Consider the following 17495-nt stretch of genomic DNA (forward strand, 5'->3'; position numbering starts at 1 on the left):
TCTCCATCCTCCAGGCCATCGACTGGGGTCCCAAGTTCCTTCTCCGGTCCTCTGTACCCACAACTCCCTCTCCCCTCCCCTCGTTAAACCAGTAACACCTGGGGACGCTGAGTCCCACCCCCCTGCATGCAACCCCCTGGAAAACATGGAAAAACCAAGAAAACCCCCCACTTCATCACAGATCCTTTAGTGGATCTATTCCCTGGGACAAAAGCTGTTCCCCCCTGGAGGCAATTCCCCTCTCTGATCAGCTGACCCCGGGCCAGCACGCTGAGATCAGGGGGGTGCTACATCTGTACCGACAGCTGTTTTCCAACCAGCCTGGACGCACTAATTTGACTGTCCACCGGGTGCAGAACGGGTCACATCCCCCTATAAGATGCTCCCCTTTTCGGGTCACTGGTAAAACTGCCCAGGATCTTGAAAGAGAGGTCAGGGACATGCTGACTTTGGGAGTGATCCAGCCGTCTTCCAGCCCTTGGGCCTCGCCAGTGGTGCTGGTCCCCAAGAAGGATGGGTCAATCCGGTTCTGTGTGGACTATCGAAAGCTCAATGCCATCACCGTATCTGATGCCTACCCTATGCCCCGGCCTGACGAGCTCCTAGACAAGCTGGGAGGTGCACGGTACCTCACCACTATGGATCTTACCAAAGGCTACTGGCAAGTGCCGCTGGACGCAGATGCCAGGCTGAAATCGGCCATTATCACCCCTCTGGGGCGCTACGAGTTTCTGACCCTGCCCTTCGGCCTCAAGGGAGCACCGGCCACCTTCCAGCGCCTGGTGGATCAGCTACTGAGGGGGGATGGAGAGTTTTGCCGTGGCGTATATTGACGACATCTGCGTCTTCAGCCAGACCTGGGAGGACCACATGTCCCAGGTTAAACAAGTGCTGAACCGACTCCGAAAGGCTGGGTTAACAGTAAAGGCTGAGAAGTGCAAGGTGGGGATGGCTGAAGTATCTTACCTGGGCCATCGGGTGGGGAGCGGCTGCCTGAAGCCGGAACCAGCCAAGGTGGAGGTGATCAGAGACTGGCCTGCCCCCAAACCAAAAAGCAGGTCCAGGCCTTTAGTGGGATGGCGGGGTACTATCGAAGGTTCGTGCCCCACTTTAGTGCCATAGCCGGCCCCATCACTGAACTGTTCAAAAAGGGGAAGCCAGACAAGGTGATCTGGACTGAGCAGTGCCAGGAGGCTTTCCGGGCGCTGAAGGAGGCTCCGGTTAGTGGCCCAGTTCTGACAAACCCAGATTTTGACAAACCCTTTATGGTGTTCACCGACGCCTCAGACACGGGACTGGGGCCGGTGTTAATGCAGGAGGATGAAAAGGGGGAGAGACACCCCATCGTGTACCTGAGTAAGAAGCTGCTACCCCGGGAACAAAGCTACGCAGCCATCGAGAAGGAATGCCTGGTCATGGTGTGGGCCCTTAAGAAGCTAGAGCCATATCTCTTTGGGCGACACTTCACCGTGTACACCGACCACTCTCCCCTGACCTGGCTGCACCAGATGAAAGGAGCCAACGCCAAGCTCCTGAGGTGGAGCCTGCTCCTGCAGGACTATGACATGGACGTGGTCCATGTGAAGGGAAGTGCCAACCTGACAGCGGATGCGTTGTCCCGGAGAGGGGGCCCTGAATTTCCCCAGGTCACTGGGCAGAGTGACCCCGCTCAGTTCAGTCTCGAAGGGGGGAGAAATGTGATGGAGCAGGAAGTGGGGCAGATTGACGTGGGGATGTTGCAGGGGAGTTTTACTGGGACTGTCTGCACTGGTGCTGGATGGTGGTGGGATACCGGGGGGGTGACTTCAGTGAGGGATGATACTTGACAGCCAGCACGTAAGCTGACCCCCCGGGGGGGGCAGGTGACACCTTCTGCCCCAGAAGCTGGACAAAGGCAGAGGAGGGACTGGAGAGTTTCAGTTTGGAGCTGGCTGTGGAAATGGAGGGGGGGCCAGACGGGGTTCTGGCCTCCCTGGCCCCCCAGATGGACCTAACTGGGGGATCCTGTTGTCTGTGCCTGCAAGACCTGTCCTGGCCTGTGTCCCTGTCGACTAAATACACTTTCTGCTTTCCTGGCTGGCTGAGAGTCCCGGTGAATTGCAGGAAGTGGGGGGTGCAGGGCCCTGACTCCCCGTCATCATGTGACATGCCCTCAGCAGCCAGCCAGCCAGCCAGCCACAGGGTGCACATCCCACCGCTGCCACCAGTTGTGATGGAGTCACAGGCCTGGTCTCTGGAACTGCTCTGTGTGAAGCTGGCCAGGACTCTAAGGGGGCCCGACACCCCTCAGGGCTCGCTGTCCAGGGCAAGGAGCCGGCTCAGCTATGGTGCTTCCTGGGTCCGACCTGAGAGCACCCAGCCCCCCGTTCAGCCCGTAAGCTCCCTGCAGCGAGCCCCCTGGATGGGGCCCTGGGGCAGCCGGAGGGGCCCTGCCCCCCACTCAGCAGCCAGCCAGGACTCCCAGCCAGTGTGTGACAGACGGGTCATTAGTCGACAGGAAGCCAGCGTAGGACAGGGCGTTAGCACCAGCATTGTCCATCTCGGGGGGGACCCCGGGCCTGGTGCCCCTGAAACGCCCCCTCTGAATCCCAAACAGCAGCCTGCCAGTTCCAGCTGCCTGGCCCCAGGCCCCCTGTTCCCCTCCTTGGTCCTTTGTCACCTTCCTGGGCCTGCAGGTCACCAGCTCAGCACCGACACCCCGGCTGGTCCTTGCAGAGGATGGGCCCGGCCATCGCCTGCCAGGTGACAGTGTCGGCCATTCTCTGTCCCAGGCAGCCAGTCGCAGTCACACCTGCCCACTGGGGGGCACTGCAACGATCACACACCCTCATCCCACCCCAAAACACTTGAGTAACACACAGGGGAAACTGAGGCACGCACTCTTCAGAGAAAAAAATAAGATGCTTCCCACTTCATCACACACAGCCCCTCTGGGGCAGGGGTGAGTGGCTGGGCACACGGGGATGCCTTGCCCAGCCCTGGGACGCAGCATCTCTGAGGGGGCTGGGTACACAGGGACCCCTGGCCCCTCTGGGGCGGGGGGCTGGGCACACGGGGACCCCTCGCCCAGCCCTGGGACGCAGCTCCTCTGGTGGGAGCTGGGCACACGGGGACCCCTGGCCCCTCTGGGGCGGGGGGCTGGGCACTTGGGGACCCCTCACCCGGCCCTTGGACGCAGCCCCTCTGAGGGGGGCTGGGTACACAGGGACCCCTCGCCCAGCCCTGGGACACAGCCCCTCTGGGGGGAGCTGGGTACACAGGGACCCCTGGCCCCTCTGGGGCGGGGGGCTGGGCACACGGGGACCCCTCGCCCAGCCCTGGGACGCAGCCCCTCTGGGGGGAGCTGGGCACACGGGGACCCCTGGCCCCTCTGGGGCGGGGGGCTGGGCACTTGGGGACCCCTCACCCGGCCCTTGGACGCAGCCCCTCTGAGGGGGGCTGGGTACACAGGGACCCCTCGCCCAGCCCTGGGACACAGCCCCTCTGGGGGGAGCTGGGCACACGGGGACCCCGGCCCCTCTGGGGCGGGGGGCTGGGCACACGGGGACCCCTCACCCAGCCCTGGGACGCAGCCCCTCTGGGGGGAGCTGGGCACACGGGGACCCCTGGCCCCTCTGGGGCGGGGGGCTGGGCACACGGGGACCCCTCGCCCAGCCCTGGGACGCAGCCCCTCTGGGGGGAGCTGGGCACATGGGGACCCCTCACCTGGCACGGGGGGCAGGCCTCACCTCTCTTTCTCCCCTGCAGGGAGGAGGTGCTGAGGAGGCAGCATGAGGACGCTGGACACCCGGCCCTGCAGGTACGTTGGGGGCAGGTGCCTGGGTGCTTCCCCACTGGAGTTTGCCCCCCCTCACCACTGTCTTTCCCCACAGGTGCCCCCAGATACCCGAGACCCCACCCCCCAGGGGGGCCACACGGTGCTGAGGGGGTCTGGAGCCCGCATGGGGTCTGAGTCAGACCAGGACACCCCCCACCCCCTCTGGTCACGTGAGTGGGGGCTGGGGGGTGCCATGGGGGCACAACGTTGGGGGCTGGAAGGTTCAAGGGCGGTCAGCGGTGCAAGGGGTCGGGGAGTTGTGGGGCAGGGCAGGTGTGTCTGACCTGTCCCTCCCTTCTCTCCCCACAGGGCCGGGGGCTGTGAGCCTGGAGCCTGGAAGTGGGGAGGTGACAGCCCCAGGGGGACAGACACTGCCCCCCAGCCCCTCCCTCAGCCGGGAGCCCGGCCCCCCAGCCCTGCCCCTGGCCAGCAAGGAGGGGTGGGGAGTGGGGCGCAGCATCTGGCAGAGGGCCCCGATGGAGGGGGAAGGGCCCGAGGAGGGGGGGCTTCCAGGGAGTCGTGCCCAGGGAGGGGCCCATGAGACTGGCCGCATCTGGCTGGAGGAGCAGAGGGAGCCCAGGGGGAGCCCCTGCCTCAAGGCTGAGAAGGAGGGGGGAACTGTGGGGGCCAGCCCCATGGAGGAGGGAGGCCTTGGGGGGAGCAACACCCAATGGGGCCCTGGGGCTGGCAGCCTCTGGCCTGGGGAGGAGAGGGGCTGGGAGGGGCTGCCAGGGGGGAGCAGCCCCCAGCTGGGGAGCCAGGCAGAGAAGAGGGACTTCGGGAGGGGCAGCCTCTGGCTGGGGGTGCAGGGAGGCAGCCAGGAGTTGGGAACCCCCATTGGGGAGTGCGAGGAAGGGGACGGGGCTGTGGGGTTCAGAGGGGGCAGCCCCCAGTCAGACAATGGGCAGGAGGGTCGAGAAAGAGAGGGGGACCCCCAGGGGGGCAGTGTCTGGCTGGGGGCTCAGGGGGAGTGTGAGGAAGGGGGAAGCTTCTGGGTAGAGGAAGAGAAGGGGGAGGAGGAGCCTAGTGGGGAGGGGGCACCCAAAGGGGTGTGGGACGATGAGGAGGGGGAGCTGAGGGGGGAGGGGATGGGGGAACCCGTAGGAGTGGGGAAGGACGGGGAGGGGGAGCTGAAGGGGGACGAGGAACCCGTAGGGGTGGTGGAGCGAGGGGAGGGGGAGCCCATAGGGATAGGGGAGGGGGAGCTGAAAGGGGAGGGGGAACCCGTAGGGGTGTGGGAGGAGGGGGAGGGGGAGCTGAGGGGGGAGGGGGAACCAATAGGGGTGGGGGAGGAGGAGGGGGAACCCGTAGGGATGGGAGAGGGGGAACCGAAGGGGGAACCCGTAGGGGTGTGGGAGGAGGGGGAGGGGGAGCTGAGGGGGGGGAGGGGGAACCAATAGGGGTGGGGGAGGAGGAGGGGGAACCCGTAGGGATGGGAGAGGGGGAACCGAAAGGGGGAACCCGTAGGGGTGTGGGAGGAGGGGGAGGGGGAGCTGAGGGGGGAGGGGGAACCAATAGGGGTGGGGGAGGAGGAGGGGGAACCCGTAGGGATGGGAGAGGGGGAACCGAAGGGGGAACCCGTAGGGATGGGAGAGGGGAACGAGGAGGAGGGGGAGCCCTGTGGGGAGGGGGAGGAGGAAGAGCCCAAAGGGGAGGGGGAACCCATAGGGATAGGGGAGGGGGAGCTGAAAGGGGAACCCGTAGGGGTGGGGGAGGAGTGGGAGGGGGAGCTGAGGGGGGAGGGGGAACCCGTAGGGGTGGGGGAGGAGGGGGAGGGGGAACCCGTAGGGATGGGAGAGGGGGAACCGAAGGGGGAACCCGTAGGGGTGGGGGAGGAGTGGGAGGGGGAGCTGAGGGGGGAGGGGGAACCCATAGGGGTGGGGGAGGAGGGGGAGGGGGAACCCGTAGGGATGGGAGAGGGGGAACCGAAGGGGGAACCCGTAGGGGTGTGGGAGAAGGGGGAGGGGGAACTGAGGGGGGAGGGGGACCCCACAGGGGTGGAGGAGGAGGAGGGGGAACCCGTAGGGATGGGAGAGGGGGAACCGAAGGGGGAACCCGTAGGGGTGTGGGAGAAGGGGGAGGGGGAGCTGAGGGGGGAGGGGGACCCCACAGGGGTGGAGGAGGAGGAGGGGGAACCCGTAGGGATGGGAGAGGGGGAACCGAAGGGGGAACCCGTAGGGGTGGGGGAGGAGTGGGAGGGGGAGCTGAGGGGGAAGGGGGAGCCCTGTGGGGAGGGGGAGGGGGAACCCGTAGGGGAGGGGGAGCCGAGGGGGGGCAGCCCCCAGCTGCAGACCCAGGGGGAGCAGGAAGAGGAGAGGCCAGAGGGGGGGCCCTGGGAGGGGGAGCCAGGTGGACACAGGACCAGGGTAGGGGCCCGTGGGGAGGAGGAGGGGGACCCCGAGGGGGACATCAGCTCACCAGGGGCCCCCATGGAGCAAGTGGGGGGTGGGGGGAGCAGCATCTGGCTGGGGACCCAGAGGGAGGGGGAAGGAGCTTGGGGGGGGCGCTGGCCCCAGGGAGGGGTCCAGGGGGAGGGCAGTAGATGCCATGGGGCCCCAGGGGAGGGCTCGGGGGACGCCCCCCTCTGCCCCATCCCCCACCTTGAGCTCCCAGATGGCGCCCAGACCCCCCTGCCGGAGCCCGGAGTGGTGAGTGGGGCAGTGAGGGATTTAGGGAGGGGGGAGGGGCTCTAGGTGGGGAGCGGGGTCCTGGGTGTGCGGTAGGGTTGAGGGAGGGGTCCCAGGGAGGGGGGCTGGGGGGCAGGGGCTGGTTGGGGGGGGTGGGAGGGGCTGGGGGCAGTGAGGGGCCCTGGGGAGGCTGGCGGGGGGACAGCGGGGCGTCCTTGGTGCAGAGCCCCCCCCTCACATCTCCTCCCCCCAGGTCTCCCCCCTGGACGTGAGTGCCCAGAGGAGCCGGGTGCTGCTGCGGAGGAAGGGGTCAGTGCGCCGGGCGCCCAGCCTCCGGGCACAGAGACCCCCTGGGGGGGCCCCGCCCGAGACCCTGCCCCAGCCCCCCCAGGAGCCAGGCCCCCCAGGGGGCTTCCTGCCCCCCACCCTCCACCAGCCACAGACACCCAGGAGGCAGCTCCCAGGGCATGCTGGGTAAGGAGCAGCGAAGGAGGGAGGCTGTTGGGGGGGGGAAGCCAGGACTCCTGGGTTCTCTCCCTGGCTCTGGGAGGGGAGTGGGGGCAGGTGGTTAGAGCGGGGGGTGGGGGGGCTGGTGGGTTAGAGCTGGGGGGCTGGGAGCCAGGACTCCTGGGTTCTCTCCCTGGCTCTGGGAGGGGAGTGGGGGCAGGTGGTTAGAGCAGGGGTGGGGGCCGGGAGCCAGGACTCCTGGGTTCTCTCCCTGGGGCTGGGAGGGGAGTGGGGGCTGGTGGGTTAGAGCTGCGGGGGGGGGGCTGGGAGCCAGGACTCCTGGGTTCTCTCCCTGGTTCTGGGAGGGGAGTGGGGGCAGGTGGTTAGAGCGGGGGGTGGGGGGGCTGGTGGGTTAGAGCTGGGGGGCTGGGAGCCAGGACTCCTGGGTTCTCTCCTGGCTCTGGGAGGGGAGTGGGGGCTGTTGGGTTAGAGCAGGGGGTGGGGGGGCTGGTGGGTCAGAGCAGGGGGGGCTGGGAGCCAGGACTCCTGGGTTCTCTCCCTGGGGCTGGGAGGGGAGTGGGGGCTGTTGGGTTAGAGCTGGGGGTGGCTGGGCACCAGGACTCCTGGGTTCTCTTACTCCTGGTGGCCACTCCCCTCACCCCCTCCTGGTCTCTCTGCCCCACAGCTTCGGCCTCGCCCACCCCAACATGATGGCAGAGCTGAAGTTTCGTCTGCGCAGACCCCCGCCCCAGTGACCCTGCCCCACCCCCACGTGCTGGGGACCCTGAGGGGGCAGGGGCTCGTGCCATTTCCTGGCCGGACACCCCCCTCCCCCTGCTGCCTGGGATTGGACCCAGGCGTCCCGGCCACCACCCCACCCGCATCGGTGTGTCTGGGGACCATGGAATAAAGAAAAGACGCGTGAAAGGAGTGTGGGGCGTAGAACCGGGGAGCGGGGGGCAGGACCTCGCAGGTCCTGTAGGACCTACCAAAATCATAGAGGCTGAAGGGTGGGGAAGGTTCCAGGAAAGAAGATGCTCCTGACAGCCCATGAGTTCCTGTAGGACCTACCAAAATAGCACCTTGTGGGTTCTGTTTACTTCGTGTATCAGTCAGCACCAGGTTCCCAGAAACCGCCAGGGCGAAGGGGAATGAGGAGGGGCTGAGTCATCCAGAAACAGGGAACGGAAAAGAGAAACCAGTCGAGAGAACCCAGGCGTCCGGGCTCCTGCCCTCCCCGAGCTGGGAGAGAATCCAGGCGTCCGGGCTCCTGCCCTCCCCAAGCTGGGAGAGAACCCAGGCGTCCGGGCTCCTGCCCTCCCCGAGCTGGGAGAGAACCCAGGCGTCCTGGCTGTGGGAAAACAACGAGACTCTTCACATTAGTCACTTTATTACAAACAATAAATAAAAACCACGTTTCTTGGTAATAAATAGCAAAAAAATAAATAATATATTAAAATCCACTCATATAAATTAACATAGGGGCTGCTGGGAGCCCGGACGCCTGGGTTCCCTGCCCGGCTCTGGGGGGCCGGCTGGGAGCACGGACGCCTGGGTTCCCTGCCCTGCTCTGGGGGAGCTGCTGGGAGCCCGGACGCCTGGGTTCCCTGCCCGGCTCTGGGAGCAGCAGCGTCACCCCGGGGATTAGTGTTTTGGGGGGCAGGGTCCGGGGGGATCAGTGGGGGGCCCAGCCCCGCCCCATGTGCAGCAGGGTGAAGTCCCGGACGACGCGGCCCAGGAAGGTCTCCATGGCGCGCAGGACCAGGTACGACTCCTGCAGGTTGCTCCATTCGCTGGGGTGCTGCAGGATGCGGGGGGCAGCGGGGGGCCCCGGGAGCCGGGGGGCGGGCTGGCCAGAGCCGCACACCTGGGGAGAGCGGGGATGAGAGTGAGAAACAGGCCCGGTGGGTGCCGGCCCCCCCAACTTTACCTCCTGCGGGCGCCGTGCCCGGGTGCCAGCCCCCCCAGTTTTCCCCCGCGGGCGCCGCTCCCAGGTGCCAGCCCCCCCCCGTTTTCCCCTGCGGACGCCAGCCCCCATTACCTCCCTTGGGCACCGCACCCGGGCGCCAGCCCCCCCTGTTTTCCCCTGTGGGCACCGGGCCAGGGTGCCAGCCCCCCCATTGCCCCCCGCGGGCGCCGTGCCCGGGCGCCAGCCCCCCCAGTTTTCCCCTGCGGGCGCCAGCCCCCATTACCTCCCTTGGGCACCGCACCCAGGCGCCAGTCCCCCTGTTTTACATGGTGGGCACGGGGCCAGGGTGCCAGCCCCCCTGTTGGCCCCCGCGGGCGCTGTGCCCGGGCACCAGCCCCCCGTTTTCCCTTGTGGGTGCCAGGCCAGGGCACCAGCACCCCGTTACCTCCCACGGGCGCCAGCCTCCCCCGGTTTCCCCTGTGGGCGCCGTGCCCGGGCACCAGCTTCCCCGTAACGCCCAGCGGGCGCCGCGCCTGCATGCCCGCCCCCCCCCGTTTTCCCCTGTGGGCGCTGTGCCTGGGAGCCGGCCCCCCATGGGCACCAAACCCGGACACCACCCGGGAGCCAACCCGCCCCCCCACAACCCCTCCAGCCCGCACCTGGTAATCGACGTGGTGTGTCAAGTCCCGCAGATCCAGGCTGATTTCCTCCAGCCCCAGCGCCAGGCCGGGGTCCCTGCGCCCCAGAACCTCCACGTAGCCCTGAAACGCCACCAGCGCCCCCCTCATCTCCCGCAGCCGCTGCAGCGCCTGGGGACCCGGAGCGGGGAGGGGGGGTCAGCGCCAGCCACTCCCCAGCACCCCACTGCCCCCGCCCCCTCAGCATCCCCACTGCGTCCGGCCCCCCACTGCCCCCCGCCTCTCCCCAGCAGCCCACTGCCCCCCGCCCCTCCCCAGCACCCCCACTGCCCCCGCCCCCTCAGCATCCCCACTGCGCCCGGCCCCCCACTGCCCCCCGCCTCTCCCCAGCGCCAGGCCGGCGTCCCTGCGCCCCAGAACCTCCACGTAGCCCTGAAACGCCACCAGCGCCCCCCTCATCTCCCGCAGCCGCTGCAGCGCCTGGGGACCCGGAGCGGGGAGGGGGGGTCAGCGCCAGCCACTCCCCAGCACCCCACTGCCCCCGCCCCCTCAGCACCCCCACTGCGCCCGGACCCCCACTGCCCCCCGCCTCTCCTCAGCACCCCCCTTGCCCCCTGCCACTCCCCAGCACCCCCACTGCCCCCCGCCCCCTCATTGGCCCCGCCCCTCCTCAGTCCCCCCTGCCCCTCCCCAGCACCTCCACTGCCCCCGCCTCTCCTCAGCACCCCCCTGCCCCCTCAGCACCCCCACTGCCCGCCACCCCTCCCCAGCTCCCCCACTGCGCCCGGCCCCCCACTGCCCCCCGCCTCTCCTCAGCACCCCCACTGCCCCCAGCCCCCTCACTGCGCCTGGCCCCCCACTGCCCCCACCCCTCCTCAGCTCCCACACTGCCCCCCGCCCCTCCCCAGCTCCCCCACTGCCCCCCACCCCCCTCACTGCCCCACCCCTCCTCAGCTCCCCCATTGCCCCCTGCCACTCCCCAGACCCCACCCCTCCTCAGCTCCCCCACTGCCCCCGCCTCTCCTCAGCCCCCTCACTGCCCCTACTCCTCCCCAGCTCCCCCACTGCCCCCCGTCCCCTCACTGCCCGTACCCCTCCCGAGCACCCCCACTGCCCCCTGCAACTCCCCAGCCCCCCGCCCCTCCTCAGCTCCCCCACTGCACCCAGCCCCCCACTGCCCCCCACCTCTCCTCAGCACCCCCACTGCCGCTCACCGGCAGGGCCAGCCACTGCTGGGCTGTGTGGCTCGTGGGGGGCAGGAGCCCCGACTTTGACAGGCTGGGGAACGGCAGCTTGGCACCGGCCAGACGCTCCGACACCTGGTGGGGGAAGAGAGGCTGAAACCTCCACCAGGACCCCCGCTGCCCGAGACGCTGCCCCAGCGCCGGGTCCCCATGTGCCCAGCCCCCCACCAAAGGGGCCACGTCCCGGCGCCAGGCGAGGGGACCCCGTGTGTCCAGCTCCCCCCCCGACAGGCTGCATCCCAGCGCCGGGTGAGGGGTCCCCATGTGCCCAGCCCCCCCTGCCCTAGAGGGGCCACGTCCCGGCGCCGGGCGAGGGGACCCTGTGTGCCCAGCTCCCCCCCCGACAGGCTGCATCCCAGCGCCGGGTGAGGGGTCCCCATGTGCCCAGCCCCCCCTGCCCTAGAGGGGCCATGTCCCAGCACCGGGCGAGGGGTCCCCATATGCCCAGCTCCCCCCCCTGCCCTAGAGGGGCCATGTCCCGGCGCCAGGCGAGTGGACCCCGTGTGCCCAGCTTCCCCCCCGACAGGCTGCATCCCAGTGCCAGGTGAGGGGTCCCCATGTGCCCAGCCCCCCCTGCCCTAGAGGGGCCATGTCCCGGCGCCCGGTGAGGGGTCCCCATATGCCCAGCTCCCCCCCCCTGCCCTAGAGGGGCCATGTCCCAGCACCGGGCGAGGGGTCCCCATGTGCCCAGCCCCCCTGCCCTAGAGGGGCCACGTCCCGGCGCCAGGTGAGGGAACCCCGTGTGCCCAGCTCGCCCCCCCGACGGGCTGCGTCCCAGCGCCAGGCGAGGGGTCCCCTGTGCCCCCCCCGGGACATACAAATTGTTGCGTGAGGATTTTCGTCTCCACCAGGAGTTTCCTGGCAAGTTTCAAGCTGCTCCCAAATTCCGCCTGCATTTCCCGGCCCCAGCGGGCGACTCCGTTGAACCCGGGGCCCTGCCCGGCCGCAGGGAACCCCAGCGCCGGGAGCCCGGAGCTCAGCAGCGCCTGGAGCAGCAGCATGAGTCCTGAGAGAGAGAGAGCAGAGCCGTCAGCTCCCAGGGAGAGCCCCACCGGGGCTGCGGGGCAGGAGTGAGGGGCTCAGGGGGGGCAGGGCTGGGCTAGCAGGAGCTGCAGGTTGGGAGTGAGGGGCACCGGCAAAGCTCAGTGTCAGGGGACCCGCAGGCACCGTGCTCAGGGCTCTTCTCTTTGGGATATTTTGGGCAGTTTTGAGTTTAAAATTAGCGACACGCAGCACTGACACAACCCCGGCACTGGGTATCCCCGGTTTACACCATCCCAGGTCACCACACCATGGTCAGCGGTGCCCCTCACTCCCAACCCGCAGCCCCTGACAGCCCAGCCCTGCCCCCCCAGCTCTGCCGGTGCCCCTCACTCCCGACCCGCAGCCCCTGCCAGCCCAGCCCTGCCCCCCCAGCTCTGCCGGTGCCCCTCACTCCCAACCCGCAGCCCCTGCCAGCCCAGCCCTGCCCCCTCCCTGCTCTGCCTGTGCCCCTCACTCCCGCCCCATAGCGCCCTCTGGTGCCAGGTCAGGGCCGCTCGCCCCAGGCCCGCTGAGGGGCCCGATTCCCACAGGCCCAGCTGCTCCCCACACACTCACCACCCAGCCGCATCCTGGTGTGCAGGCGCTGCCGTCTGTCTGTCCGGCCGGCCGGCAGGTGGATGAATCCAGCGTCCGAGTCCCCCAGGGCTTTTATTGCCCTGGCCCGGTTTCATTTTCGCTCGCTCCAAAATCTCCAAGTTTCTGTTTTTAGTATCGGGAGCCGATACAGCCCCCCCATCCGTGCCCCCCCCCGGCCTGCGGTTTGTCAAGGGACGTTCAGCGGTTCCTGTTTCAGGGATCATAAAACTGAACACGTGGGGCTGGAAGGAGAAACCCACTGGGCTCCCCCCCCAAGCTCTGCCGATGCCCCTCAGTCCCGACCCGCAGCCCCTGCCAGCCCAGCCCTGCACCCCAGCTCTGCCAGTGCCCCTCACTCCCGACCCGCAGCCCCTGCCAGCCCAGCCCTGCCCCCCCCCAGCTCTGCCGGTGCCCCTCACTCCCGCTCTGCACCCCCTGATAGCCTAGCCCTGTCCTCCACCCCCCACAGCCCTGCCAGTGCCCCTCACTCCTGACCCGCAGCCCCTACTAGCCCAGCCTGCCCCCCCCCAGCTCTACCGGTGCCCCTCACTCCCGACCCGCAGCCCCTGCTAGCCCAGCCCTGCCCCCCATCAAGTCTGCCGGTGCCCCTCACTCCCGACCCGCAGCCACTGCTAGTCCAGCCCAGCCCAGCCCAGCCAGTGCCCCTCACTCCCGACCCGCAGCCCCTGCCAGCCCAGCCCTGCCCCCCAGGTTCTGCCAGTGCCCCTCACTCCCGACCTGCAGCCCCTGCCAGCCCAGCCCTGCCCCCAAGGCTCTGCCAGTGCCCCTCACTCCCGACCCGCAGCCCCTGCCAGTCCAGCCCTGCCCCCCCCAGCTCTGCTGATGCCCCTCACTCCCGACCCGCATCCCCTGCCAGTCCAGCCCTGCCCCCCCTCGCTCTGCCGGTGCCCCTCACTCCCGACCCGCAGCCCGTTCCAGCCCAGCCCTGTCCCCAAGCTCTGCCGGTGCCCCTCACTCCTGACCTGCAGCCCCCTGGACTCCCTCAGCTCTGCCGGTGCCCCTCACTCCCGACCTGCAGCCCCCGCTAGCCCAGCCCTGCCCCCCCCAGCTTTGCCAGTGCCCCTCACTTCTGATCCGCAGCCCCTGCCAGCCCAGCCCTGCCCCCCCAGCACACAGCTGAGTTGCGGTGCTGGGGGGGCAGTGGAGTGGGGTTATTGCAGGAAGCTCTGGGGTTGCATCATGAATCTCTGAGCTAAAGAAACCGGTGCAGAGCGAGAGCTGGTGGCGGGGGAAGCGAGGGGGTTTCACCCGGGGCACGTGGATTTCCCAGAAGCTTTGTCCTAAGGAAAATGTCAGTGTCACCCCATCCTATCTGGGGCCCAGTGGGCGGGTGGGAGGGGCTGGGCCCCTCACCTGACGCTAGGGGTGGGCACAGGACCCCTCGCCGGCGCTGGGCCGTAGTTTCCCGGATCAGCCTCACGAGAGCCGCCGGCTTTAACTGAAAGCACTGGGCGAAACCAGCTGTGCCCGGCACCAGGGCTGTTTCTGGTCCCTTCTCCCTGGAGCCACGTCATGGGCAGCGCCTGGGCTGGGACACTCCTCCGGGCACGGCCCCCCAGTAACCCCCCCCAGGCCACTGCCGCTGGTTCCTGCCTGCAGCCCCCCGGCCCAAGGGTGAGCCCCTGAGATCCTCCCACCGGCCCCAGACAAGGCACCCGAGCCCCAGCTCAGAGCAGAGCCCAGGAGCACCGGAGCCAGGCGGGGGTCCCACCTGTGGCCCCCCCAGCCCAACAGGGCTCCAGGTGGGGTAATTTGCATACGGGGAGGGGGTGTCACCAGCCCGCGGCCCCACCCGAGGGAGGAGGAGTGGATTCCCAGAAGCAGGGGGGCCCCCACAGGGAACTTTCCCCCCCCACCACCCCCAGCAGGGCAGGTGGTTTCCAGCAGTTCCCATATGAGAGGCAGTTTCGGGCCAGGACCCACTGGGCATCCCCGGCCCAGCAGCCCTCAGTGCCCCCCAGAGCAGAGCCCCCAGCAGCTTTGGCCACAGCTCGTTTCTGACAAGTTCTTTATTGATCATGTTTTTGCACCATCCTGAGTTACAGAACGTGGGGGGCCCTGGGGGCAGATCCCCCCACTGCCCCCACCCCGGGTGCATGGACCCCAGCGGAGGCTGCCCGGCCCGGGGTATCCTCCCCTCCCCCGACCCTGAAAATCAGCTTCCGGGGGCTCCCTGCTCCCCCCACCATGATTGCTGAAACCTGGGACAGCTGGGGGGGGTTGCCAGGGCCAGCACCCCCCACTGCCCCAGAAGTGCCTGGGTGGGGGGGCCGGGTGGGGGCTGTCCCACCAGAGCTCACTAGGCCGTGATCAGTAAGGGCAGGGGGTCCCCAGCACCCCCGGTTGGATGGAGAGAGAAGGGGGATCCCTGGGGTCCCACGAAGGCAGCTGGGTCCTCGCTCCCAGGTGGGAGGGGGCAGAGTCCTAGGGGAGACAGGGGCATTAGCAAGAAACCGCGGACCCCAGATCCAGCCCCCCAACTCCTGTCCTGAGAGCCCCTCACCCCCCAGCCCAAAGCCCCAATCCAGGGAAGGTGGACAGCTGGAGGGGGCCCTCCAGGCCCAGCGCCCCTCTCCCTGGCCCTGCCCAGCCGCCCCTTCCTGCACGTACCACGTCAGTGTCCTGCTGGCACGGGCCAGGGGTCACTTGTCTCTGGCCGTCAGCCCCCGCACTGCACCTTTCTGCCTCACCTGCAAGGGGGAGAGGGCGGGGTTAAGCCCTGGCTAGATCCCCCCCCCCCCGCCCCCACCTCGTGCAGCTCCTTCTGCGTCTCCTCCTCCATGCGGGGATTGTCGTCCATGCTCAGATCCACCCACTTGTCCAGCCAGAAGAGCTGCCGGTTGGAATTGGTGAAGAGGCGTTGCTCCTGCTAGGGGCAGCGACAGAGAGAGGCGTCATATTGTGGGGCCAGAGGGGCCAGGCCCCGTGTCCCGTTCCCCACCCCTCAGCCAGCCAGCCCTGCCCCGGGGCAGGGGGGAGCCGGTGCCCCCCAGAGGGGAACGGCCCCGTGTCCCTGTCCTGGGGCGGGGGGAGTCGGCGCCCCCCGGAGGGGAACGGCCCCATGGTCCCCGGCCTGGGGTGGGGGGGAGCCGGAGCCTCCCGGAGGGGAACAGCCCCGTGTCCCTGTCCTGGGGCAGGGGGGGGAGCTGGCACCCCCCAGAGGGGAACGGCCCCGTGTCCCTGTCCTGGGGCGGGGGGGGGAGCTGGCACCCCCCAGAGGGGAACAGCCCCGTGTCCCTGTCCTCGGGCGGGGGGGAGCCGGCACCCCCCGGAGGGGAACGGCCCCGTGTCCCTGCCCTGGGGCGGGGGGAGTCGGCGCCCCCCAGAGGGGAACGGCCCCGTGTCCCTGCCCTGGGGCGGGGGGGAGCCGGCGCCCCCCGGAGGGGAACGACCCCATGTCCCTGCCCTGAGGCGGGGGGAAGCCAGCGCCCCCCAGAGGGAAACGGCCCCGTGTCCCTGCCCTGGGGCGGGGGGAAGCCGGCGCCCCCCAGAGGGAAACGGCCCCATGGTCCCCGGCCTGGGGCAGGGGGGAGCCGGCGCCCTCCGGAGGGGAACGGCCCCGTGTCCCTGCCCTGGGGCGGGGGGAAGCCGGCGCCCCCCGGAGGGGAACGGCCCCGTGTCCCTGCCCTGGGGCGGGGGGGAGTCGGCGCCCCCCAGAGGGGAACGGCCTCGTGTCCCTGCCTTGGGGAGGGGGAAGCCGGCGTCCCCCGGACGGGAACGGCCCCATGGTCCCCGGCCTGGGGCAGGTGGGAGCCAACGCCCCCCAGGGAGGAACGGCCCCGTGTCCCTGCCCTGGGGCCGCCGGCGCCGTCTCACCTTGTGTATGAATTGCTCTATGCGGCCCTGCAGGCCCCACCAGCCACCGTCATCAGCTTGTAGGCGCACATGTGGGGAGACTCCTTGTTACTGCCCAATTCCCGCCAGGAAAGGACACAAGGGACGTAAGACGGAGCCGCCCTACTCGGTCCATCCCCTCTGGAGCATGGATCTAGTGTCCAGCTTGGCGCCCAGCCCCAGCCGCTGCCGGCCGACCAGGGCCCCAAGGGACATCACATCAGCCCTGCCAACAGGCAGGATTTGTTGTGTCTCAAGGGACACCCAGAGCAGGGGGTTGCATCCCTGCCCATCCTGCTACTAGCCAGTGATGGACCCATCCTCCAGGAACGTGGCTAGTTCCTTGTTGAACCCTGGCATAGCCTTGGCCTTCATGGCATCCCCCTGGCACCGAGTTCCCCAGGCTGTCCGGGCATTGGGAGAAGAAATACTTCCTTTGTTTGACTGAAACCTGCTGCCAACTAATGTCATTGGGGGGCCCCTAGTTCTTGTGTCACGAGGAGGAGTAAATAACACTTCCCTATCTACTTTCTCCACCCCAGTCATGATTTTGTAGCCGTCTACCATACTCCCCCTTAGCCGTCTCTTTCCCAAGCTGACCAGCCCCGGTCTGACTAATCTCTCCTCACACAGCAGCTGTTCCAGTCCCCTCATCCTTTCTGTGCCCTTTGCTGAACCTTTCCCAGGTCCCGTCTCTCTGCTTTGAGGTGGGGCGACCAGATCTACACAGTGGTCAAGGTGTGAGCGTCCCATGTGTGACGAAGGGGGATTCTCCCTTGTTATGTTGTATGTGAGCCTATGTGAGTCTTACTGTTTGGCATGAATGCTGTGTGCCTCAGTTTCCCTGTGTGCTGCACCAATGTCCAGGTGGTGGGAATAGGGGTGTGTGACTTGTGGGGGCTGCTCCAGCTGCCTGCAGGGATGCTATGGCTGAACCGGAGACCCAGCCCGGGCGAGACAAAGGCTGGAGGAGAAGCAATGGGCCAGGCAGCTGGAAGGAGTCAGTCTGGGCTGGCTTGGGGTGCAGGGAGGACCAGCTCTGGCTCTGGGCTCCCCTCCCACCAAGCTGGACTTGGCTGAAAGTCCCTGATTTCTGTGCTAACGAGCTCTGCCCTACGCCGTGTTCCTGTCATTGAATAACCTCTGTGTTACTGGCTGGCTAAGAGTCACGTCTGACTGCAAAGTGGGGGTGCAGGACCCTGTGGCCCCCCCAGGACCCCGCTGGGGCGGGCTCACTGTGGGAAGCGCACGGAGGGGCAGAGGATGCTGATGCTCCAAGGAGAGACTCAGGAGGTGAAGCCGTGGGAGCTTCTTGCCCTGAACAAGTCTGCTCCAAGG

The 17495-nt window shown here is 68.3% G+C and overlaps 2 protein-coding genes across 5 annotated transcripts in view; one reads left to right on the forward strand and one right to left on the reverse strand.

The window, feature by feature from the left end:
- The first annotated feature begins 6064 nt into the window (after positions 1-6064).
- APOBR (apolipoprotein B receptor) lies at positions 6065-7825 on the forward strand. The gene is made up of 3 exons (XM_050952440.1): positions 6065-6465; positions 6698-6918; positions 7577-7825. The coding sequence occupies exons 1-3, from the start codon at positions 6247-6249 to the stop codon at positions 7644-7646; spliced, it is 510 nt and encodes a 169-aa protein (XP_050808397.1). The 5' UTR covers positions 6065-6246; the 3' UTR covers positions 7647-7825.
- Positions 7826-8264: 439 nt separating this feature from the next.
- LOC127050841 (interleukin-27 subunit alpha-like) overlaps positions 8265-17495 on the reverse strand; it is a 39837-nt gene continuing 30606 nt past the window's right edge. For 2 of the 4 annotated variants that reach the window (XM_050952425.1, XM_050952424.1), the window contains 6 exons: positions 14934-15013; positions 12282-12510; positions 11501-11688; positions 10653-10757; positions 9460-9609; positions 8265-8758 (listed from right to left, as the gene is read on the reverse strand). In XM_050952425.1, coding sequence (XP_050808382.1) covers positions 8567-8758; positions 9460-9609; positions 10653-10757; positions 11501-11688; positions 12282-12294 — 648 coding nt within the window. In that variant the 5' untranslated portion in view covers positions 12295-12510; positions 14934-15013 and the 3' untranslated portion in view covers positions 8265-8566. Of the gene's footprint in view, positions 8759-9459; positions 9610-10652; positions 10758-11500; positions 11689-12281; positions 12511-14933; positions 15014-16139; positions 17340-17495 lie in introns of those variants that run through there. The other 2 variants (XM_050952423.1, XM_050952426.1) reach the window with 2 other exon arrangements.

The sequence above is a fragment of the Gopherus flavomarginatus genome, chromosome 5 (assembly GCF_025201925.1).
Source record: "Gopherus flavomarginatus isolate rGopFla2 chromosome 5, rGopFla2.mat.asm, whole genome shotgun sequence".
Lineage (NCBI taxonomy): Eukaryota > Metazoa > Chordata > Testudines > Testudinidae > Gopherus > Gopherus flavomarginatus.